We start from the raw sequence: 25,716 nt of genomic DNA on the forward strand, positions 1-25,716 counted from the left end.
ACGTTGTAGCATATAAAACGTACTGTTCCATCGGGTTTCGGTTTCGTGGATCAATTTATGAACAGGTTTTTCCATTAGATCCTGGTTCTCAGGAGTTTTTCATTAGCATTGCAACTTGTTTTAAAATAGCTAACAATTTTTCTGGCCTTTTCCCGCAATATGCAGAGCTCACTGTTGCTGTTCAAAGAACTTTTCACAACTAAATTTATGGTGTGTGCTAAACAAGGCGCATGTTGCATATCTATTTTCCCACTGTGAATAAGTTGTACGGCTGACGTCATGTTACTGGCGTTGTCGGTTGTGATGCTTACAACTTTGTTTTCAATGTTCCATTTTGAAATCACGTTATCTAACGCCTCACTAATATTTAGCGCTGTATGTTTTTCCGGAAAACAGAATGTCTCGAGAGCTAAAGCTTTCAGGCACCAGTTAGTGTTAATGAAATGACCAGTTACAGCAATATATGCCTCACTATTGAGTGAGGTCCAAATATCGGTCGTTAAAGAAACACAAGTAGAGTCTTCCATGACCAAGTTTACAGCCTCTTTCTGTTTATGGTAATCGTCCTCAATCATGAGGTGCAACTTTTTTAGATTTGGATCGAGTATTATGGGTCCAACAGTGAAGCAAAACGTCGAAAATCAGTGTCCTTGACGATTGAAAGCGGTTGAAAATCGTTTGTTATCATGGCCGCTAGTGCTTCATCTAGCTCTTGTTGCCGTTTACTTCCCTCTATGAAGAGAAACGTAAGATTTAGATCAGTGCTCCTGCAAGGGGATACGTTATGCTCGACAACTAGTCTAATAAATGGTTCAAATGGCTCTGAGCACTATGGGACTTAACATCTGTGGTCATCAGTCCCCTAGAACTTAGAACTACTTAAACCTAACTAACCTAAGGACATCACACACATCCATGCCCGAGGCAGGATTCGAACCTGCGACCGTAGCAGTCGCGCGGTTCCGGACTGAGCGCCTAGAACCGCTAGACCACCGCGACCGGCACTAGTCTAATAAAATTACATATCATATCGTGCAAAAGCTAGGATAGTATAGGTTTGATTTTGGTGTATGTTGTCTGTTATCGGAGCACGATTAAAAAATCAATGTTTTTTAAGCGTGGCGGACCGCTTCTGACACTATCCGAACTTTTGCACGGAATTCACCTTTTGTACCATACGTACATGGATATTTTGTCTGCCTCGCACTATTGGAAGAATGAGCCTATGTATCCACGGATGTCGCTGTTTTATTGCTCTATAAATTATGCAGTTTAAAATGTCTAATCATGCCCGTTGTATTTTTGATACATTACGGAGATTTTTACGACAAATGTTGCAAGTAACGTTATCTCCATCCTCCGTAATGTATTGCCAGCACCATGATGTTCATTTTCGAGTGTCCATATTGATTTGAATAACAATTTTACTCGAACGAAACCATAGAGTAAATATCTCTGGAGTGAGCATTGAGTTCTGCGCATGTTGTCAACATTAAACCGGGTTTGTCACGTGTTTTCGGGACTTAGCTGTGCGTGTGTGCTCCCTGCAGCGTTTGAAGTTTATAATATCAAGAGTTTTTGTTGTGTTTCACCGTTTGTTGATAGTGTAATAGCGAGGGTGAATTACTGTTGTTGCTACGGATGCAAAGAAAAATATGTGAAAGGAGGGATAGTAACTTTTCATGGGTACATACCATGTAGCCCTAATCATAGTTATCATATTAGTAAGGGACACTGTATATGTTTAAATATTTCGAGACGCCTTATAATTAAGGCTTGATTCTGCAGACCTATTTTTCTATAATTTTATGACTATATAACAGATATTACGGCACGTACAAAAGCTTACAAACAATCGCTTCCTCTCGTAAATTTGCTGGTGGAACAGGAAAGGGAATGGTTAGTTGTTTCAGTAAATACTGTCCTCCACGCATTTATCAGTGGCTTGTCGATTATGAATATTAGTCTACTATTTATTTAATAAACTGGGAGCAAGTACTTAAAATGCGTTAAATAAATACCTCAAAGTGCCCCCAGTAAGAAAAATTGTGCTTTAGGTCGCAAAAACGAGAAAATAAATACGCAGAAATACAAGAAAAAAGGACGAATTAGCAGGGATATAATCGCTAATGTGTGGTAAATTCGGTGTTTTTCTGACACTTGCAAAAGTACTAGTTTACTGTCAAGTCGTTTTGCAAGACTATCACTGCAAAAATGTACGTCAGGCTCTGTAATACTATAAAGTGCCGTATCATACCGAAAACTACCAAAAATCGAGTGCATCTGAACTGTGACACCTATCGCAAAGAAGCAGAATGTAATGTTACTTGCCCTTAAAAGTTACGTAGCTGGTTTATTCCAGGTATCAAATGGATACTGTTAAAATGTCTGCGCAACATATATAAATAACCCACGACACGTACGAAAAGAATTCGTCTGTACTAGGGATGTAGTGACATTTTAAATATACAGGGACAAACGCACGACGTCCCGAGATCACGTGACCAGGCCGGCAATGTATGTTGACAACACAAAATCTGTTCTGCGCATGTGAATGCTCCTCCAGAGATATTTACTCTATGAACGAAACCTGAGACATACTAGTTACGAGCACATATAACAACAGCGGCGCGGCGTATGTTGTCGCAGCCAACTGGCGCGCGGCGGCACACGCCGCCGAGCCGTTTCTCGTGAGCTTCTCGAGAATTGCTTGAGAACTAGAGGCTCGAGGAATTCTCGGTGCGCTCGAGTCGCCGCGCCTCGCCATCCCATCACTGATTGGCAGCAGACAATTGTAGAGATGGGGGCCAGTGCCTCATCTGAATGTCTGTTCCCAACATTGAAAATAAAATTTTATGACATGTTCCCAATAATGCTCAAGAAGTATCTTACAGGCTAATCACAAGGAAGGAGACAACCTATTAAAGGGAAGATGTGGTATACACCTGAGCTAGATAAAATAAAGGGCATTGTATTGATGTTCAGCCATTATGGAGATAGCTTTAGATTCTCCAACTAAAGACCTGCTTTATTGTAACAACTTCAGAGTCCAGAGGATTTACAGAAAGGGAGTGGAGAATGCAAAGAAGAAATACAATGAAAAGTTCATTAAAGAGGCTCACAATCCATGTAAAGCAGCTTGGAATCTGGTAAATGAGCACAGGAAGAAGCGTACCTCCGCTTAAATTCCTGTAGTCATGATGCCTTCAATCAGTATTTCGTAAGGAGAGTAAGAAGTAATGTAAATGAAATTCCAAACTCAGGCTTACACCCCACAGCTCGTATAAAAACATTAGCTTTTGCACTATTAGAAGCTGGAAGAACGGCTCCTTCAGGAGATAGTAAAAATAGTGAATATGTATAAACATTCAGAGAGTGCAGATATCTGTGGTATGTCCTGCACAGTCCTGAAGAAGATTATTCCAGAGCTTGCTCAACCACTAGCCATTGTAATCAGCAAATGTTTATCTTTTTTGTCTTCCCAAAATTCCTGAAACTAGTACGGATAGTACCAGTCCACAAAAGAGCTAACCCGTGAACAGTGTCCAGTTTCAGACCAACTTCCATAATCCCCATCCTAGCTAAAGTTATGGAGTCGGTAAGGAAACACCAGCTACAAAATTACTTCGAAGACAATAAAGTCTTTCAGGACACACAGCATGATTTTCGCAAGAGAAAGTCGACGGTTACAGCAGGAATGGAGTTAATTAGGAAGATAAGGCAAAGGTTTGAAGACAGGAATAGTGGGCACTGACACATAGTGGCCTCACTAAGGCATCTGATTGCATTTCGCACGGTATATTGCTTAATAAATTAACACTGGAGTGTTGTTCTGGCTATTCTTCAGACCTTCCTCGCAAACCGAAATCAGATAGTATCAGCTCATGGTGCAATCTTCCAAGAACAAAAACTGGAGCATGTTGTATCCCATGGGATAGTCATAGGACCTCTCCTGTTCCTTATTTACTACAATGATATGAGTGTTAACAACACATGATTCAATTTGCTGGTGACACCACTCTTTTTGCGAAAGGAAAAGCTGCTGCACAAGCTCTGCAAGCAAATATGCTCTCTGAAAACATCAAACAACGGTTCATCGACGGTAAAATGAAAATGAATGGTGAAAAAACGCATTAGATGCCACGATAATCCGGAGGCTGTCAAACTGCTGATTGACGGCAAACTATCAATGAATGAGCACACGGTATATGTGTGCTCAAAGCTCTCCCATGTGATATATCTTCTGAGGAGAGTAAAAGGTGTATTAACTGACGTGTACTTTATAACAGTGTACTATGTACTATTTCATAGCCACATAAATTAGGGGCTACGGTTATGGGAACACTCTACAGGTTTCAAGGATCTATTAATGCTATAAAAGAAGCGGTTAGAGTCATTGCATCAAGTAAAATACTGGAGCACCGGAAGGCAATATTCACCTGGTTAGGAATAATGACAATCTTCAGCCAGTATGTGTTTTTATGCCTCATCAGTGTATAAGAAGTCCAAGGGGTTTTAAGCCTTGATACCCACAACACGAAGAACATTGATACGTCAAGATGTCCAATGGCCAATGGTTGCTTTAAAAATGTTGATCTTAATATCCCAAGAAATGCAGTCCCTGCCACCAGGACCACTCAAAAGGATAATTGCAAAGGACCTGAAATAGTACCCATTATACTCCATAGGAAGTGACCAAAGTGAATGGACAAATGTATACACGCAGTTTGCTCAGTCATTACTGGTAAAAGTAGCAGATCTAGTAATAAAATAATAAATAAAATCCATTTTTCAGTGATTACTAATGAAGTCTGCGGCTGTGACAGACTCCAGCTGTGTTGTATATCGCCCTTTCTGAAAGCAGACAATGAAGACTTCGTTCGTCCCCCGTAAACTTGTTTCTCATCACCTGAAAAGTGGATGTAGCCGCTGCTGAGGCTACAACATCAGATCTTTCTGCATGTAATGACATATCACATTGTACTCCTAGTGGAGGCGATGTTTTTATAACCCAAACAAGACCCTGTTTTTCAAGACGGTCATGCAGCTATAAAAAGAAATAGGTATTACTGTCTCTGCACACAGAGTTGTCTCATCCTTCCCAGGGAGTGGCCAGGCAAGGACACTTCGCAGTATTTTTCTGTTCAGATTGTGTAAAGGCATGTCACAAACGCCTAGTCATCCTTTTTGTTAATTTCAAAGAGGCACATGACAACAGCTATAAGAAGTTGTTACTCAAAACGCTTGAGAAATTTTGTCTGTAGAAACTTAAAGCCTCATTAGAGTCATATTCGAGAATATTAAATCAATATTTTGTGCAGCTAGTGACTCATAGCTCTTAAGTATTTGAAAACAAGTCGCATTTCAAACGCCAAGAGCTGCTGAGAAAAAATTCTTTATTTATTACCGCTTTAGATCCTCACTTAGCTTATGGTTACTAATGTTGCCATGTGAGCTGTTGTAAATAATCTTAAGATAACTAAGGACGAAACCAGGCGTATTTACAGAAATATTTTCTTAGTTTCTCTTGGCAGTTGAAATATGACTTTTTTCGACTGAATCAATGGTTAAACTTAGAGATAAACTGAGTTATTACAATGTAAATGTAAATGTCGTGTGACTAGGGTCTCCCGTCGGGTAGACCGTTCGCCGGGTGCTTGTCTTTCGATTTGACGCCACTTCGGCGACTTGCGCGTCGATGAAGATGAAATGTTGATGATTAGGACAACACAACACCCAATCCCTGAGCGGAGAAAAATCTCCGAACCAGTTGAGAATCGAAGCCGGGCCCTTAGGATTGACATTCTGTCGCGCTGACCAATCAGCTACCAGGGGAGGTCATTATTATTACAATCAAAACTAAACTTTAAATGGGGATGGGCTTTCACTGATTCTGTTTTGTGGTATCGATACCATCCCATGGACGTCTCTACATTGGCAATGGAATTGCAAGTTTCCATCTGACACTGATAGCGGTCATATAGGATCTGGCGGACCCAGTGGTGTACACCCACTGAGCCATGCATCCACTGGCTCCGGACTACGAGAGCCCTCTGCTGCCACGACGTAGGATGGCCGTCAGCAGAGACACAGCCCACTCGTACTTGCAGCCTCTTCGCTACGACACCATCCTTCGTGCATAGAACAGTGAACCTCCTCCATGTTGCTGTTGTATGAGCTGTATTCTAATTCAAATGGTTCAAATGGCTCTGAGCACTATGGGACTTAACTTCTGAGGTCATCAGTCCCCTAGAACGTAGAACTACTTAAACCTAACTAACCTAAGGACATCACACACATCCATGCCCGAGGCAGGATTCGAACCTACGACCGTAGCGGTCTTGCGGTTCCAGACTGAAGCGCCTAGAACTTCTCGGCCACCACGGCCGGCTCGATTCTAATTCTTGCTGCGTTATTTGTAATGACTCTTCGTACCTTTGGAGACATACAAGTCAAGTAAATCTTCTGTTTGTTGTATAACATGTTCGCTGACCATTTCTGCTCCTGTGCAGCTTTCTCACGACAGTTGCCACAATCTGTAGCCCCCATCTCCTTACCGTTGAGTATGAAGTAGTGCACAACGTGTTTCACTACGATGTCATGAGAGAATGGAAAAAAATACCGACCAGGCATCCACTTTAGTACGATCATAAAACTTAATCATCAATAAAAATAAACGAAATAGATAAACATCGGAGACTGTTGGCTCTTGAGGTGGTTTATTTGTTGAATGAGTTAATGATACACTACTGGCCATTAAAATTTCAACACCACGAAGATGACGTGCTACTGATGCGAAATTTAACCGACAGGAAGAACATGCTGTGATATGATTTCAGAGCATTGACACAAGGTTGGCGCTGGTGGCGACACCTACAACGTGCTGACATAAGGAAAGTTTCCAACCGATTTCTCATACATAAACAGCAGTCGACCGGCGTTGCCTGGTGAAACGTTGTTGCGACGCCTCGTGTAAGGAGGAGAAATGCGTACCATCACGTTTCCGACTTTGATAAAGGTCGGATTGTAGTCTTTCGCGATTGCAGTTTATCGTATCGCGACATTGCTGCGCGCGTTGGTCGAGATCCAATGACTGTTAGCAGAATATGGAATCGGTGGGTTCAGGAGGGTAATACGGAACGCTGTGCTGGATCCCAACGGCCTCGTATCGGGACGACAGGCATCTTGTCCGCATGGCTGTAACGGATCGTGCGGCCACGTGTCGATCCCTGAGTCAACTGATGGGGACGTTTTCAAGACAACAACCATCTGCACGAACAGTTCAATGACGTTTGCAGCAGCATGGACTTTCAGCTCGGAGAACATGGCTCGGTTACCCTTGACGCTGAATCACGACAGGAGCGCCTGCGATGGTGTACTCATCGGCGAACCTGGGTGCACGACTGGCAAAACGCCATTTTTTTGGATGAATCCAGGTTCTGTTTATAGCATCATGATGGTCGCATCCGTGTTTGGCGACATCGAGGTGAACGCACATTGGAAGCGAGTATTCGTCATCGCCATACTGGCGTATCACCCAGCGTGATGGTATGGGGTGCCATTGGTTACACTTCTCGGTCACCTCTTGTTCGCACTGACGGCACTTTGAACAGTGGAAGTTACATTCAGATGTCTACCCTTCAGCCGGCCGCTGTGGCCGAGCGGTTGTAGGCGCTTCAGTCTGGAACCGCGCGACCGCTACGGTAACAGGTTCGAATCCTGCCTCGGGCATGGATGTGTGATGTCCTTAGGTTAGTTAGGTTTAAGTAGTTGTAAGTTCTAAGGGACTGATGACCTCAGAAGTTAAGTCCCATAGTGCTCAGAGCCATTTGAACCATTTTTCTACCCTTCATTCGATCCCTGCGAAATCCTACATTTCAGCAGGATAATGCACGTACGCATGTTGCAAGTCCTGTACGGGATTTTCGGGATACAGAAAATGTTCGACTGCTGCTCTGGCCAGCACATTCTCCAGATCTCTCACCAATTGAAAACGTCTCGTCAATGACGGCCGAGCAACTGGCTCGTCACAATACGCCAGTCACTACTCTTGATGAACTGTGGTATCGTGTTGAAGCTGCTTAGGCAGCTGTACCTGTACACGTCATCCAAGCTCTGTTTGACTCAATGCCCAGGCATATCAAGGCCGTTATTAGGGCCAGGGATGGTTGTTCTGGGTACTGATTTCTCAGGATCTATGCACCCAAATTGCGTGAAAATGTTATCAAATGTCAGTTCTAGTATAATATGTTTATCCAATGTATACGCTTTTATCATCTGCATTAGCAAGTTGAAATTCGTTTGACCTATGACAGCGCCAACTAGTGGGCCAACCATAGCGGCATCTGGTTTCCGCCTTCAAGCTAGACGAGTTTCGTTCTTTGTAGTTTTTTTGTTTGACGCTTATTCGTGAGATATTTGGCCCGATCAGTATCAATGGACCACCATGTTTTACGTTTAATTATATGGTCCGCAAGCTACCGTACAGTGCAAGGCGCAGGGTGCCTAAGAGTCATTTCCCTTTCTGTTCCACTCGCAAACAGAGGCAGGGAAAAACGACTGTATGTATTACTCGGTAGGGGCCTATCGTCTCTTGTGTTACCTTCGTGGTCCTTAGTCAAAAAGTACTTTGACGGCAGTAGAATGGTTCTCTAAATGCCGGTTCTCTAAATTTTCTTAGTAGTGTTTCGCGAACGGAATGTCGTCTTTCCACCAGGAAATCCCATATTAGCTCACGAAGCATCTCCATAGCACTTTCGTGTTGATCGTAGCTGCCGGTAACAAATCCAGCAGCCCTGCTCCGATCTTCAATGCCTTCCTTCAATGCGACCCGGTGGGGAATGGTTCCGACCGCCTCACTGCTTTGCCAAAGTGCTCGCCTTTGCTGTTTACTGGAACCAATGGGCGCCACGCGACAGAGCCATTATGGCTCGTCGCCAGCTGCAGAGCGCTGACTACGGGCGGCTGAGGGGCGGCGCTCATATACATAACTGCCGTCTGCCACAGCCTCCAGACGACAAGAGCCGATTACGCCTGCCAGCGACAGCCGTACATCGAACGGGATCCTCTAGCGGCCTGCCTATGCTGTTGTTGTTGTGGTCTTGAGTCCAGAGACTGGTTTGATGCAGCTCTCCATGCTACTCTATCCTGTGCAAGCTTCATCTCCCGGTACCTACTGCAACCTACATCCTTCTGAATCTGTTTAGTGTACTCATTTCTTGGTCTCCCTCTACGATTTTTACCCTCCACGCTGCCCTCCAATACTAAATTGGTAGTCCCTAGATGCCTCACAATATGCCCTACCAACCGTTCCCTTCTTCTAGTCCAGTTGTGCCACAAATTTCTCTTCTCTCCAATTCTATTTAATACCTCCTCATTAGTTATGTGATCTACCCATCAAATCTTCAGCATTCTTCTGTAGCACCACATTTCAAAAGCTTCTATTCCCTTCTTGTCTAAACTATTTATCGTCCACGTTTCACTTCCATATATGGCTACACCCCATACAAATACTTTCAAAAACGACTTCCTGACACTTAAATCTATACTCGATGTTAACAAAGTTCTCTTCTTCAGGAACGCTTTCCTTGCCATTGCTAGTCTACATTTTATATCCTCTCTACTTCGACCATCATCAGTTATTTTGCTCCCCAAATAGCAAAACTCATTTACTGCTTTAAGCGTCTCATTTCCTAATCTAATACCCTCAGCATCTCCCGACTTAATTCGACTACATTCCATTATCCTCGTTTTGCTTTTGTTGATATTCATCTTGTACCCCCCCTTTCAAGACACTGTCCATTCCGTTCAGCTGCTCTTCCAGGTCCTTTGCTGTCTCTGACAGAATTACAATGTCATCGAAGAACCTCAAAGTTTTTATTTCTTCTCCATAGATTTTAATTCGTTCTCCGAATTTCTCTTTTGTTTCCTTTACTGGTTGTTCAATATACAGATTGAATAACATCGAGGATAGGCTACAACCCTGTCTCAATCCCTTCCCAACCTCTGCTTCCCTTTCATGCCCCTCGACTCTTATGACTGCCATCTGGTTTCTGTACAAATTGTAATTACCCTTTCACTCCCCGTATTTTATCCCTGCCACCTTCAGAATTTCAAAGAGAGTATTCCAGTTAACAGTGTCAAAAGCTTTCTCTAAGTCTACAAATGCTAGAAACATAGGTTTGCCTTTCCTTAATCTTTCTTCTAAGATAAGTCGTAAGGTCAGTATTGCCTCACGTGTTCCAGTATTTCTACGGAATCCAAACTGATCTTCCCCGAGGTCGGCTTCTACCAGTTTTTCCATTCGTCTGTAAAGAATTCGTGTTAGTATTTTGCAGCTGTGACTTATTAAACTGACAGTTTGGTAATTTTCACATCTGTCAACACCTGCTTTCTTTGGGATTGGAATTATTATATTCTTCTTGAAGTCTGAGGGTATTTCGCCTGTCTCATACGTCTTGCTCACTAGATGGTAGAGTTTTGTTAGGCCTGGCTCTCCCAAGGCTGTCAGTAGTTCTAATGGAATGTTGTCTACTCCCGGGGCCTTCTTTCGACTTAGCTCTTTCAGTGCTCTGTCAAACTCTTCAAGCAGTTTCATATCTCCTATTTCATCTTCATCTACATTCTCTTCCATTTCTATAATATTGTCCTGCCTGTGCTATGCCGTCTCTAATCTCTGTATGTAAATAATAAACTTCCTAGAGTGAATCCCTCACTCTGCAACAGATTGTGCGCTGTCGTCGAATTTCCCGACAGAAAAACCGTGTGCAGGATCGGGACACGAATCCGGAATCTTTCACTGGCAGTGCGTTTACCGGCGTAACTCATTTCGACGCGGGCCTCAGCACTGAAGACAATTTTACTCCAGTCAGTGATATTGCAGGCCATGCTATGTAATAAGAATTGCGATTCATCCAACCAGGCGATAACGTTCGGTCCAGTCTCGATGAAACCTGTCTGCTGCAATCGTAACTGATGATGTTGTTATATCAACATGTAAACATATATTTTCGTCTGCTACGGAGCCCCATATTCAACAATCTGCGCTAGTGTGCTCGCAAATACTTGTGCCTGCACCAGCATTGTGCTCCGTCGTTAGATCTGCCATAGATCGGCGGTTATCCTGCATCACAGAGGGGGCAAGCCTCGACATTCCGCCATTAAGTGTGGGCGTCCAACAACATGACGCTTCTCGTTTTTTCACCGTCCTTCAGTCCCTTTTTATAGAAGCTTACGACAGCAGGACACGAATAGCCGCCTAGTTTCGCCGCTTTCGAGATGCCCGTTCCAAGGTGCCAGGCCATAACAATGCACTCTTTGTCAAAACTGTTTATGTCATTGCATTTCCTTGTCTGCAACCATTACCGTCGCTATAATGATTCCCCACGCGTCTCCGCTCCGCACTGGTGTGAAAAACTTAAGGACGAAAGCAACTTTAGCGTGATGTCCCACCGCCAAGGAACACAGCTCTATGAAATTTTGACCATGCTCTGGAAGAAGTGCAATAGTGTAGCGCAGAAGGTAAGAATACACTGAGACTAACAGAAATGACACTTTTATTCGAAAACAATAACTACACCAAAGTCAGCGCCATGTATGATGATCACAAAAGACCGAAACATGGTACTTAAGAGGTTGTGTCATAACTATAGATAGGACTGCATGCTCTGTAACGTGCTCGCATGCTGTACTCTAAGACCGAAACATTGTACTTAAGAGGTTGTGTCATAACTATAGATAGGACCGCATGCTCTGTAACGTGCTCGCATGCTGTACTTGAAGACCGAAACATGGTACTTAAGAGGTTGTGTCATAACTATAGATAGGACTGCATGTTCTGTAACGTGCTCGCATGCTGTACTCGAAGACCGAAACATGGTACTTAATAGGTTGTGTCATAACTATAGATAGGACTGCATGCTCTGTAACGTGCTCGCATGCTGTCCTCGAAGTTTCTAAAGAATTCTTGTAGTAGGACGTTCCATTCCCCCATAAGCGCGGCTGACAATTACTGGATGGTCTGTGTTCCAGTGAAGAAGTCGGATGTGGTGATATATATATATATATACTTACTTACTTATCGCGAATGGACCCAGAAGGATCACGCAAAGCTTTCTGACGTCGTTTCTTCCATACTTCTTTCATTCGTTCTCCATGTTTTCTTTTTCTTTCTCCTGTCCATTTTGTTCCTGGTCTCTTTAGTGCTTCCTTCTCCGACAATACAATCCACTTTTCCACCTTATTTCTAAAAGTTTTTCTATCTTTGACATCTTTAAGTTCAATATTTGCTTTTTGTAAATCTAATTTTACTTGGCTAATCCATGGTGTTGTTGATTTGACTTTTTCTATGTAAGTGAGAATTCTGTTGGTGAGTCGTGTGGGGGGAAGTCTAGTGACATGTCCATAAAATTTTAATCTTCGCCTTCTTATGTCTGCTGCCAGGTTTGATATAGTTTCTGTGGTTCTTCTTGATTGTATCCGGTATCCTTCTTCTGTTAATTTTGGACCTAAAATCTTTCTCATAATTTTGTGTTCTTCTTTTAGTATTTTTTCTAAATCACATTTTGTGTGGAGTGTGAGCGTTTCACTAGCATATAGTGCTGCTGGCTTAATTACTGCGCAGTAGTGTCTGATTTTTGTGTTCGAGGAGATGCATTTTTTATTGTATATTTCATGTGTCATACCATATGCTCTCTTCATTTTCTGTTGTCTGATCTTCTGTGCAACTTTCTCTCCTCCGGTTGGCTCCAAAATTTCACCTAGGTATTTAAAATGTTTTACTCTATTTATTTTTCCATATTTTGTGTTCAAACTGTGTATATGGAATTTCGTACAGAAAAATTCTGTCTTTTGAAACGACATTTGTAAACCTACTTTATCCGCGCATTCCTTAAGGATCTCTATTTGTTTGGTGGCGATTTCTTCATCATCTGCAAGTATGGCCAAGTCGTCCGCGAATGCTAAACAAGATATCTGCACGTTGTCTTTGGTTCTACCAAGATGGATTGGTTTCCAGTAGGATTGATTTTTTAATTCTTTTTCCCATTCCTTAATGACTTTATCCAGGACTATATTAAACAGAAGTGGAGATAGCCCGTCACCTTGATGTACTCCAGTTTTTCTGAGAAAAGGTTCAGAGATTTCTCCCCTGAATTTAACTTTCGATACAGTGTCTGTCAGTGATTCTTTGATAAGCCTTAGTGTTTTGGAGTCAAGTCCAAGTTCCTCTAAAATGTTAAACAAAGATTGCCGGTCAATTGAGTCATAGGCTTTCTTAAAATCTACGAATGTACAAATTATGGGGGCATTTCTAATTGCTTTGTGTTTTAATATTGTCTTTAAATTAAATATTTGTTCTATGCATGAGCGACCGGGGCGAAAACCTGCTTGATAATCACCAATTTGGCGTTCCAGCTGCTCTTGTGTTCTTTTCAGCAGGCATGTTGAGAGAATTTTGTAGGTGACTTGTAAAAGTGAGATTCCCCTGTAGTTATTGACATTTGTTCTGTCTCCTTTTTTATGTAACGGGTGAATAAGGGCACATTTCCAATCCTCTGGTAATTTTTCTGTTTCCCATATTTTTGTTATTATTTTTGTGAGCTCTTGCAACGTCTTTGGTCCTAGGTTTTTTAATAGCTCTGCAACAATGCCATCTTCGCCAGATGTTCTATTATTTTTTAAGTTTTTAATGTGACATTTGATTTCTTCCTGTGTTGGTGGTAATGAATCCGGTTGAGCGTTGGCACTGATTTCTTTGGGAAACCTTAAACTAGGTTCTGGGCAATTTAGTAGGTTAGAAAAATATTGAGCCAATACTTGACAGTTTTCCTGGTTTGTTAGGGCTAATTTACCATCAGGTTTTCTGAAACATAAATTTTGAGGGATATATCCTCGTATTTTATCTGCGAAAGTTCTGTAGAAGTCTCTTGTATTATAGTTTTGGAAATTTTCTTCTATGGCATCCAGTTGTGCCTTTGTGTACTTCCTTTTTGCTTGCCTAATGGATTTTGAAACCTGTTTTCTAACCTCGTTAAATAAATGTAGACTTTCTTGTGATTTTTTACTGTTATATTCTTGAAATGCCTTTTTTCTCCTTTCCAATGCATTTTCACAGTCTGAATCCCACCAAGGGTGTTTGAATATCTTTTTCAAGGGAATAGTTTCCTTAGCTATTCGCGTGATTTTAGAATGAAATTCTTCCCATGTGTTTGCCTTTTCCTTCTCCCATTCTTCTTTTACTTTAGATTCTTTAATCTTCTTGGTGTCATATTTCTGTATTTCTGTTTTCTTCTGATGACTTCTTCGTGCTGTAAACTTGATTTTAATTCTAGTTAGGTAATGGTCTGAATCAATGTTTGCTCCTCTGCGTACTTGGACGTCGTAAATTTCTTTTTGTACTGGGTATGAAATCGCCACATGATCTATTTGAAACTCGCCAATTTGTTGTATAGGAGATCTCCATATCTTTTGTTTTCTTGGACATTTTCTTAGAGATGTTGACATTATCTTCAGGTTATTCTGCTTATATAGTTCGACGAGCCTTGTACCATTTGTATTGGTAAATTTATGTGCAGGATATTTGCCTACGGTTTTTTGGTGGATTTTCTCTCTACCAATTTGGGCATTAAAATCGCCGAGTAGAACTTTTGTATCATCTTTTGGAATCTTGGCCATTATATTCTCCAAATTTTCCCAGAACTTTTCTGTTTCTATGGGGTTTTTCTTGTTGTCACCGTTTGTGGGAGCATGAACATTAACCATTGTGTATGTTTTGTTGGCACATTGTAAGCGCATCGTCATTATCCTATTATTTACGGGAGTAACTTCCTTGATGGAGCTGAGCACGCTCTTGTGCATGATAAACGCCATCCCGAGATGGGGGGCTCCTCTTCCGATTCGTTTATCCGTCTTGCTCTTAAAGATGCGATAGTTGCCATAATCTGATGTTTCTTCATCTGTAAAACGTGTCTCCTGTAAAGCTAGTATTACTATCTTTTGCTTTTCAAGTTCTGTTGTAAGGTTTAGAAGTTTTCCTGGTTGGATTAATGTATTTATGTTAAAGGTTCCAATGTATGTAGGTGTTTTAAGTGGAAGTTTGCCAGAGAGCTCCGACTTTCTCTGGTGTAATCGTGTAAGTCCAGGTTCCCCAGAATCCGAATTCCTGGTTGCCATCTGTTGATGGGTGGATTGGTTACCACCTGGGGTAATGTTGTTATTACTTGCACGAGTCATACTTGCTTGTAATCAAGTTGGTCCAGTGTTTCCACTGGGTGTTTAGAACCAGGGATTGTTAGTTCCTGGCGCATTATGACCAGCCGCACATTGTGTGAACAGACGCTGACCAGGATGCCGATGGTTCCCACTTCAGACGCGTCCTGGATTTGGGTGTTGACAGTGCTTATTGTAATGGCGGCACTTACTCGCCATGACACAGCAACGTCTTCGGGTTCTGTGGTTTTTGAATGAGTGTGACCCTTGCCAAAAGTCACCCTCCCACACCCTCGTGATGCTGCCGCCTCGGTCCGGGACTGCTTATTTGGGTTTCCCCTTATTCGCAGCTGTCCACCATATCTGATGGGTCGTTCGCTATCCGCCACCTGCGACCCGCCCTGTACCTGAGGCTCGGCTAGGGTATATATATATATATATATATATGTATATATATAATTTGCTGAGTCATCAGTCTTCTGGATGGTTTGACATGGCCTGCCAAGAATTCCGCTCCCGTGTCAAACTATTCACCTCATAACAGAAACTACAAAATGGTTCAAATGGCTCTATGGCTCTGAGCACTATGGGACTTAACATCTGAGGTCTTCAGTCTCCTAGAACTTAGAAGTACTTAAACCTAACTAACCTAAGGACCGTAGCGGTCGCACGGTTCCAGACTGAAGCACCTAGCCGGCCGGAGTAGCCGAGCGGTTCTAGGCGCTAGTCTGGAACCGCGCGACCTCTGCGGTATCAGGTTCGAATCCTGCCTCGGGCATGGATGTGTGTGATGTCCTTAGTTTTGTTAGGTTTAAGTAGTTCTAAGTTCTAGGGGACTGATAACCCCAGAAGTTAAGTCCCATAGTGATCAGAGCCATTTGAACCATTTTTTTGAAGCGCCTGGAACCGCTCGGCCACAACGTCCGGAGCAGAAACTAGAACTTATGTCCTAGGTTAATTGCTGGATGTAATCAAATTTGCCTCCCTCTATAATTTTTACCCTCTATAGCTCACTCTACTACCATGGATGTTTTTCCCTGATGCTTTAACAGATCTCCTATCATCCTGTTCCTTCATCTTGTAAACGTTTGCCTTATATTCCTTTCCTCCCCGATTCTCAGGAGAACCTCCTCATTCCTAACCTTATCAGTCCACCTAATTTGTAACATTCTTCTGTAGCACCACATCTCAAATGCTTAGCTTCTCTTCTGCTCCACTTTTGCCATCTTCCATGTTTCACTACCATACAATGCTGTGCTCCAAACGTACGCTTCTTCCTCAAATTAAGGCCTATGTTTGTAACTGGTTAGCCAGGAATTCCCTTTTGCCCACTGCTAGTCTGATTTTTTTGTACTCCTTGCGCTGTTCATCACTGGTTATTTTGCTGCCAAGATAGCAGAATTCCTTAAGTTTGTCTACTTTGTGATTCCCAATTCTGATGCTTAGCTTCTCGCTGTTCTCATTCCTGCTGCTTCTCATTACTTTTGTCTTTTTTTTATTTACTCTCATCCCATACTCTGTACTCACTTGATTGTTCATTCGCAGGTCCTATAATTCTTCTTCATTTTCTCTCAGGATAGCAATGTCGTCAGCGAATTTGTCATTGATACTATTTCAGCCTCAATTTTAATCCCTCTTGTACTTTCTTTTATTTCCGTCATTGCTTCTTCGACGTATAGATTGAACAGCAGGGGCGAAAGACTGCGTTTCTGGCTTACACCATTTTCAATCCGAGCACTTCGTTTTTTTGTCTTATTGCTTCCTCTTGGCTCTTGTACATATTGTATATTACCAGTCTTTTCCTATTCTTATCCTTATTTTTCTAAGATTTTCTAACATCTTGCAGCATTTTACAATGTGTAATGCTTTTTCCAGATCGACAAATTCCATGAATGTGTCTTGATTTTTATTCAGTCTTGCTACCCTTAACAATCACAATGTCAGAACTGTCTGCCCTGTGTCTTTACCTTTGTGACATTTAGTAGAATCCAATAAATTACATTTGTTTGTGTTGAAATTTGAGAGTGATGTTTTTGTGTGGCTCTTCCCCTACTGACTTTCAGCTGCATTCTAGTTTTTTGTTCTGATGATTATTGGCAGAAATTGCTACTTGTACTGAATTGTTAGTGATGAAGTTTCTGACCGGCCCACAGAATCTTTCCTGGAAGTAGTAGTATTACCAGAGGGCATTAATTGTCGGCTGCGGAGTAATGAGAGGCTTAACCTTGTCTCAGGGGTAAAAGAAAGACTGGTGATCCTGATTTAAACCAATTTTGCATGTGTAGCAGTTGTTCAGTGAAACTGTATTACGGGTCCCATTTGTCTTCCTTCCCGCCCAGCCGGTCGTGACAGCGGTGGTCTGGCACTCGGTGTGCGGTTAGAAGGCACGTCTGGTGGCGTGTCAGCAGCAACAGCGCCAGCACCAGGTGGCGCAACACACCAGAAATCAGTCTGCTGTACTGTGCCAAACAGGCGGCGTACACATGGGCTTACGCCGCAGTTCGCTGTGGCACCGACTGACAAGTCGTGGGACCCTCGATTTCCTGGCGCTAATACATGTTCAAAGCCGGTGGTAGGCAGAAAACATCTTCCGAAATTCTACTAACTGCTTTCTCTGAGAATTACTTTGAACAATTAGTTCATGAGCCCACACGAATTGTAAATGGTTGCGAAAACACACTTGACCTCATAGCCACAAATAATCCTGATCTAATAGAGAGCGTCATGACGAATAAGGTATTAGTGAACACAAGGTCATTATAGCGAGGCTCAAAACCATATCAACCAAAACCACCAAAAATAAAGGCAAAATATATCTATTTAAAACAGCAGATAAAAATTAGCTTGATGCCTTCCTAAGAGACGGCAACGGCCTTGCCGCAGTGAATACACCAGTTCCCGTCAGATCACCGAAGTTAACCGCTGTCGGGTGTGCACTCAGCCTCGTGGTGCCAACTGAGGAGCTACTCGACCGAATAGTAGCGGCTCCGGTCAAAGAAAACCATCATAACGACCGGGAGAGCGGTGTGCTGACCACAGGCCCCTCCTATCCGCATCCTCAACTAAGGATGACACGGCGGTCGGATGGTCCCCATGGGCCACTTGTGGCCTGAAGAAGGAGTGCTTCCTAAGAGAGAGTTTCCATTCCTTCCAAGTGTAGACCAGATATGGCTCGAATTCAAAGATACAGTATCGACAGCAATAGATAGATTCATACCACATAAGTTAATAAGAGACGGGACTGATCCACCATGGCGCACAAAACGTCTCACAACACTGTTGCAGAAGCAACGAAAAAAGCATGCCAAATTCAGAAGAACGCAAAATCCCCAAGACTGACTACGTTTCGCGGAAGCTCAAAATTTAGTGCGGACGTCAATTCGAGATGCTTTTAATAGTTTCCACAGCGAAACATTGTCTCAAAATATGGTAGATAACTCATAGATTCTGGTCGTATGTAAAGTACACCAGTGGCAAAAAAAGTCAATACCGTCACTGTGCGATAACGATGGAAATGTTACCGATGATGGTGAAACTAAAGCGGAGTTACTAAATACAGGTTTCCGTAATTCCTTCACGAAACAAAACGAAGCAAATATTCCAGAATTCGAAATCAGAACAGCTGTTATCATGAGTGACATAAAAGTAGATATCTTAGGAGTTGAGAAACAACTCAAATCACTTAAGAAAGGCAAGTCTTCCGGTCCAGATAGTATACCAATCAGGTTCCTTTCAGAGTATGCAGACACAATAGCACCCTTGTTAGCAATCAAATACAACTGCTCACTTCACGAAAGATCTGTTCCTAAAGACTGGAGAGTAGTACAGGTCACATCAATGTTCAAGAAAGGAAATAGGAGTAACCCATTGAATTACAGACCCTTATCACTGACCTCAATTTGCAGTAGGATTTTGGAGCATTTACTGTACTCGAACATTATGAATCACCTTGAAGGAAATGACTTATTGATACATAACCAACTCGGATTCAGAAAACATCGTTCTTGTGCAACACAGCGAGCTCTTTATTCCCATGAAGTAATAAGTGCTGTCGACAAGGGATCTCATATCGATTCCGTATTCCTAGATTTCCAGAAGGCTTTTCATACCGTTCCTCACAAGCGACTATTAACCAAATTGCGTGTATATGGAGTATTGTCTCAGTTGTGTGACTGGGTTCGTGATTTCCTCTCAGAGAGGTCACAGTTCGTAGTGATAGGCGGTAAATCATTGAGTACAACAGAAGTGATATCTGGTGTTCCGTAAGGTAGTGTCATAGGCCCTCTGCTGTTCCTGGTTTACATAAATGATCTAGGTGATAATCTGAGCAGCCCCCTTAGAATTTTTGCAGATGACGCTGTAATTTACCGTCTAGTAAAATAATCAGACCATCAATTCCAATTACAAAATGATCTAGAGAGAATTTCTGTATGGTGCGAAAAGTGGCAATTAGCACTAAACAAAGAAAAGCGCGAGGTCATCCACATGGGTACAAAAAGAAATCCGATAAATTTTGGGTATACGATAAATCGCACAAATCTAAGGGCTGTCAATTCGACTAAATACCTAGGAATTACAATTACGAGCAACTTAAAGTGGAAAGACCTCATAGATAATATTGTGGGGAAGGCGAAACAAAGACTGCGCTTTGTTGGCAGAACAGAAGATGTGACAAACCCACTAAAGAGACAGTCTACATAACACTTGTCCATCCTCTGCTGGAATATTGCTGCACAGTATGGGATCCTTACCAGGCAGGATTGGCGAAAGACATCGAAAAAGCGCAAAGAAGGGCAGCTCGTTTCGTGTTATCGCGCAGTAGGGGTGAGAGTTTCACTGATATGATACGCGAGTTGGGGTGGCAGTCACTGTAACAAAGGCGGTTTTATTTGCGGCGAGATCTATTTACAAAATTTCAATCGCCAGCTTTTTCTTCCTAATGCGAAAATATTTTGTCGACACCCACCCACATAAGGGGAAATGATCATCATAATAAAATAAGAGAAATTAGAGCTCGAACGGAAAGATTTAGGTGTTCCTTTTTCCCACGCGCCATTCGAGAGTGGAATGGTAGAGAAGTAGTATGAAAATGGTTCGATGAACCCTCTGCCAGGCACTTAAGTGTGAATTTCAGAGTAACCATGTAGATGTAGATGTAATAGGGACTTGGTCGTGTGTTGATTACACCTGTTTGTGCCGGTGTGGCTAGCTAAAGAGTCACCGACAAACGCAGACAGCAACCATGGACTGGTAGAGGGCATGATCTTGTGCCAGCATTGTGAGCCACTGTCGTGGCGACAGACAAGTAAGTCATGGGGCGTCAACGGACCCTTGTGGCGGGCCGTCCGCATCTGTCATGTACCATCGCGGTTGACAAAGTGGTTGGCTGGAATTACCCACAGATCCTTATGGGTTATTGAAAAGATAGTTCGTTGACGGCCAGAAAGTGAGCAAGAGTGGCTAGAACGTTGGGCGCCATGGAGACGGGTTGCGCATTTGCAGATTTGGCACGGTATATACGGACGTGGCCAAGCTTTAGGTGAACATCATACAATTTGAGAGCGGACGGTGTCTTTTCTTGGTTCCAGAAGAAGACGGCAGTCCACAGGCAAAGGTGGAATAGTAGAGAGCTTTTGTTCATGCGGAACTGTGCAGAGCACCCAGTGTTGCACTGTTGTGGCCCCGTCTATTAGTGGCACAGTAAATTATTGTGCAGCAAATGCTGAACGTTGGTGAAGTCTGCTGTTGCCTGATGTGGTACTTTTCAAACACGGTAAAGCCGTTATAAATTGTGTGAAGTGAAACTCTGCGTTGCATGCAGGGGCCACTGTACGCAAAACAATATTTTATTCCATTATGATTACTGCACTTACGCAGAGAGTGTGATTCAGTCATTGTGTGTGGCAGTGAGTTTCCTACCTGTTTTGTCCTGCTTTGTTTTGACTGCATTTGTGTCATTTGTTGCTAGTTGGGTAGTCGGTGGAGACTGATGTCACTAGAGCGCATCTTCTTTCTGTGGCATTTGCTCGTCTTGGTTATAGAATGTTATTCTGAGTGCCCTCTAGCACAGCTATTATACGCTGATATTGCGAGAATTGTTTCTTGGTTGGCGCCCGCTTTTAATGTCACCTGGGCCGAGAAAGATTATTGTTCAGGAATATTTATTATTGCCTTCCTGTGCCATTTTTAATAAGACGTTTTACTGGGAAGAATATTGTTTATTTCCCATTTTAACGGTTGAAGAGATTTCTGTTGAATATATGGTGGTAAATAAAAATTATTTAGAAATAAGCCCACACCTGCGGACAGCCCCGACCCAATTTCCACTCCACCCAGTTTCTGCGCTACGTACTGCAGAAAATGTTCCGTGCCCGCCAGTAGAGGTTATCGATTAAATCTGTGGAGCTGTTCCCGCGTAATTAGTCTCGCGCACAGCCCGTCGCCAAGAGTGCGTGGACTCAGTGTAAACTCGCGCGACACCACGGAAGTTCCGAGACTCGGACGAAAGGAACGCTGTAGCCTCCATTATCAAGAGCAGCGTCAGAACTTTCTCCTGGGGTCTTTATTTTTTCGATGGTGAAACTGATCCCCAGGGTGGTTTACCGATATCTTTGAGACCATATCTGAGACGCATCGCGAGATATATGGGTGCCATGCAAATATCTGTATGAGCTGTCGATCTTGTGAAGTCTGGAAGGTAGGAGACGAGGTACTGTCGGAATTGAAGCTGTGAGGACGGAGTGTGAGTCTTGCTTGGGTAGCTCAGTTGGTAGAGTACTTGCCTGCGAAAGGGAAAGGACCCGAGTTCGAGTCTCGGTCCGGCTCACAGTTTTAATCTGCCAGGAAGTTTCATATCAGCGCACACTCCGCTGTAGAGTGAAAATTTCATTCTAGTAAGTCTATAGCCTTTGGAATCTCGAATAACAGATGGTATGTGGGGATGAGGGCGTTGTTCAGCGAGAATTAAGTATGTCCATCTTCTTGTTCTTTTTCAGCCTCTAAGTACCCATCCTTGGACATAAGCCTCTTCCAACGATTTCCGTGTAGACTTTTGCTGGACAGTCTGGAACGTGTTTTCTTTTCCCTCGTGCCATTGGATGTCTCCAGAGGACATCCGATACGTCTATTTGCCTCTGTAGGGCGCCACTGGGTCAATGTTTCGGTCCATTTAAGTTGTTTCTGGTCACGTGTCATATCCAATGCCATTTCAGTCTCGCTATTCGCTCATCGAAAGACCCCACTTCGTCTGCTTACCTCTTCTTTCTTGATCCTGTCTCTCACATTCACTCCATGCATTCTTCTGTATCCCTTTGACAGACCTGAAGACTGGCATGTTTTTTGTATCGCTGTTCTGATTCCGTGCTTTATTATTGCCAGGATGCGTGTCATAAACGTACTTTTTTAAATTTATGGGGATAATCGGCTTGCGGAGAATGTAACGAAGGTCGTCTAATGCCATCCGGGTGAGGTCAACCTTGCGGAAAATCTCTGATATCTGGTTATCTTCTCCAAACTGGATTGTCCGAGATAAATGGATTCATTTGCTTTTCGATAGAGACCGTAATACTGGCTGGACTGATGACATTGGTATTTTGAAGAGTGATTTTTAGACCTACAGTTTGGGAAGCTTCTTTCAGTTTTCGAGTTGGCATTTCCTTTCTGTTGCTGCTAAAGAAGATATCAGCTGCAAAGCAAAGACGGTTGAGACGTTTCCCATCTGTGCTGATACTTTTCTGTTCCCAAGATAGACACTTTTCACGTGAATATTTCGTACATAAGGATAGCCGTACCGTAGGTGCAACCACAATGGAGGGGTATCTATTGAGAGGCCAGACAAACGTGTGGTTCCTGAAGAGGGGCAGCAGACTTTTCAGTAGTTGCAGGGGCAACAGTCTAGATGATTGACTGATCTGGCCTTGTAACGCTAACCAAAATGGCCTTGCTGTTGTGGTACTGCGAACGGCTGAAAGCAAGGGGAAACTACAGCCGTAATTTTTCCCGAGGGCATGCAGCTTTACTGTATGGTTAAATGATGATGGCGTCCTCTTGGCTAAAATATTCTGGAGGTAAAACAGTCCCCCATTTGGATATATGGGCGGGGACTACTCAGGTGGACGTTGTTATCAGGAGAATCATAGAGGGAGACCAAGAGATGAATACACTAAACAGATTCAGAAGGAGGTAGGTTGCAGTAGGTACTGGGAAATGAAGAAGCTAGCACAGGATAGAATAGCATGGGGAGCTGCATCAAACCAGTCTCTGGACTTAAGACCACAACAATAACAAGGAACGGCATTACGCGGGCTGCTACTGTTGATAAATACAAATAAAGTGGCTGATGCATCAGAAACTGCTCTATTCGCACTTTTCACCTACACATGAGTGTTAGTGTGTATTCATCACAGCAAAAGAGTTACGCTGCCCATTATTTGCGGCTGCTGTGGTATCAGTATCTTTGCGGGAGCTGACGGCAGCTGTCGCGATGTGTGCGCAGGCCGGCACAAGTGCCGGGAGGAGTGGCCGAGCGCAGACGTGGAGCGTGCCTACAACCTGTTCCTGGATGTGGCGCTACTGCTGGTGCCTCTGCTGCTGATGGCCGCCGCCTACTCGCTGGTCGTCTCCAAGCTGTGGCGCGGCCTCCGCCGTGAGATCCGCACCACCTCCTCCACGCGTGAGTATTGCCCATCTCTCAGAAACCTGGAGGTCCGTAGCTGCTCCTGCCCATCAGTTTTTTTTTTTTTTATTGTGATTTCATTCCCCTGCCGATATGGGCAGGGGAGGGCTGTCAGCGGCACAATCCGCCGCTCTTCAGCCGAGTGACATGACAACTAAAATAAGAATAAAATGGTACATACACAAGGCGATAAGAAAAGGGAACATAAAACAGAGTAAAGGGAGAAAATGGAGGTAAAAATAGCCTGACATGGAGTGTAAGGTGTCAGGCAAATCCGACACCTTCCATGAAAACCCTGACATGATAAACAAATCCAGTAGTATGTCACATAGCTCCGAATAAATCGTGACATTAAATTAACCAAAGTAATACGAGTAATGAGTGAGCAAATGGAATACCACAGACTAACACAAGAATGCCTAAATGCACGTCATACCTTCCCACCGTGAGACAGACACAGTTCCGAGGGGAGAAACGAGAACAGAAGCCAAGAGCAGAACCGTGTTAAGCGAGAAGGCCCTACGATAAGGGACGGACACCCACGTCGCCAGCTAACCGCTACGACCACACCACCCGCAAGTTTTTAGTCTGAGACTTTTTCGCGTCTCTGTTATGTTAGAATCACCCCCCAGCCCATGTTAAAAGCTAGAGCCCTCCAGAAGAACAGTATAGATCTTACGATAACACAAAAAGGGCTACACCACCCGCAAGTTTTAGTGTGAGACCTTTTCGCGTCTCTGTTACTTTAGGACCACCCCCTAGCCCATGTTAAAAGATAGAGCCCTCCAGAAGAACAGTTTAGATCTTACGATAACGCTAAAAGGACCACACCAGCTGCAAGTTTTAGCGTGAGACTTTTTCGCATCTCTGTTACGTTGCAAACTTTAAAAACATTGCCCCACCACAAAAAGTATAACGTTTCTCATTGGATAGACAGAATTTTTGTAGACCAAGCTTAAGGTTAACATTGAGACCCTGATTGGTCAGACGAAAACACAGCCAGATAGGTTTTTTTTTAAACCAACTTTGGTAAATTGTAGTAAGGAGAAGTTAGGACAAGAGTTGCTTCGGAGCCGGCGAGGTGAGCGGAGCTGTGCTGCCCGCCACCCCCTGATGAACACCGACAAGGTAATGAACGCACGCAATGCCGCATAACAGCGTATAAAGCTTCACTCAGAACTGCAGAAGTCTCATCTGTTACATCCCCTTTTTGCGTAATACTGGTGTCGATCGTCAATTAAAGCTCATGGTGTTCACATTTGCCACTTGAAGTAAAAATCTGAAACGCAATGATTTTTCTGTTATGTAGTTATTGAGAAGCCACATCAGCCACTGTAATTTACGACAAGTTAGATAAGTAATTAAAGATAATTGAGGGTCACTGTAGACCATTTTGATAGTTTTCTCTCTTGTGAAACTTAATTTAAACCTAGATTATAGATGTGATATGGCATAGGTCATCCTTCGATCCATTGTAGAACTTGGAAACCCATTCAGGGAATATTCGTTCACATTTTTGTTGAACGCAGTTGGTTTTTACCATCCTGTATTAAAACATTTCCTTTTATCAATAGTGCAATTTATAAACAATGTTTTATGAGTAGAATAAAATTTCCATTGGTAAACTTAACTGCTTTATCGACGTTATTTTACTAGCTAACTAAAAGTAGGAAAGCCTTGAACCCCTTCCACTAAATTTAGTTAGTATTAAGATTCTTTTACAGGGAGTGCAGTGGAGCTGACGCTGAAATCATTAAGTATTTGGTTATATCATCGCTAGTCTCACTGAACTCTTCTGAATTCTACATGTCATGTGTGGTCTGACGTCTCCTTAC

At 43.0% G+C, this 25,716-nt stretch overlaps 1 protein-coding gene across 1 annotated transcript in view; it reads left to right on the top strand.

Annotated features, from left to right (window-relative positions):
- The first annotated feature begins 20,466 nt into the window (after nt 1–20,466).
- The window catches only part of LOC126474214 (gastrin/cholecystokinin type B receptor-like), a 374,680-nt gene continuing 369,430 nt past the window's right edge, over nt 20,467–25,716 (top strand). The window contains exons 1-2 of the mRNA XM_050101678.1: nt 20,467–20,512; nt 23,702–23,878. Coding sequence (XP_049957635.1) covers nt 20,467–20,512; nt 23,702–23,878 — 223 coding nt within the window. The remainder of the gene's footprint in view (nt 20,513–23,701; nt 23,879–25,716) is intronic.

This window comes from Schistocerca serialis, chromosome 4, assembly GCF_023864345.2.
Source record: "Schistocerca serialis cubense isolate TAMUIC-IGC-003099 chromosome 4, iqSchSeri2.2, whole genome shotgun sequence".
Taxonomy (NCBI): domain Eukaryota; kingdom Metazoa; phylum Arthropoda; class Insecta; order Orthoptera; family Acrididae; genus Schistocerca; species Schistocerca serialis.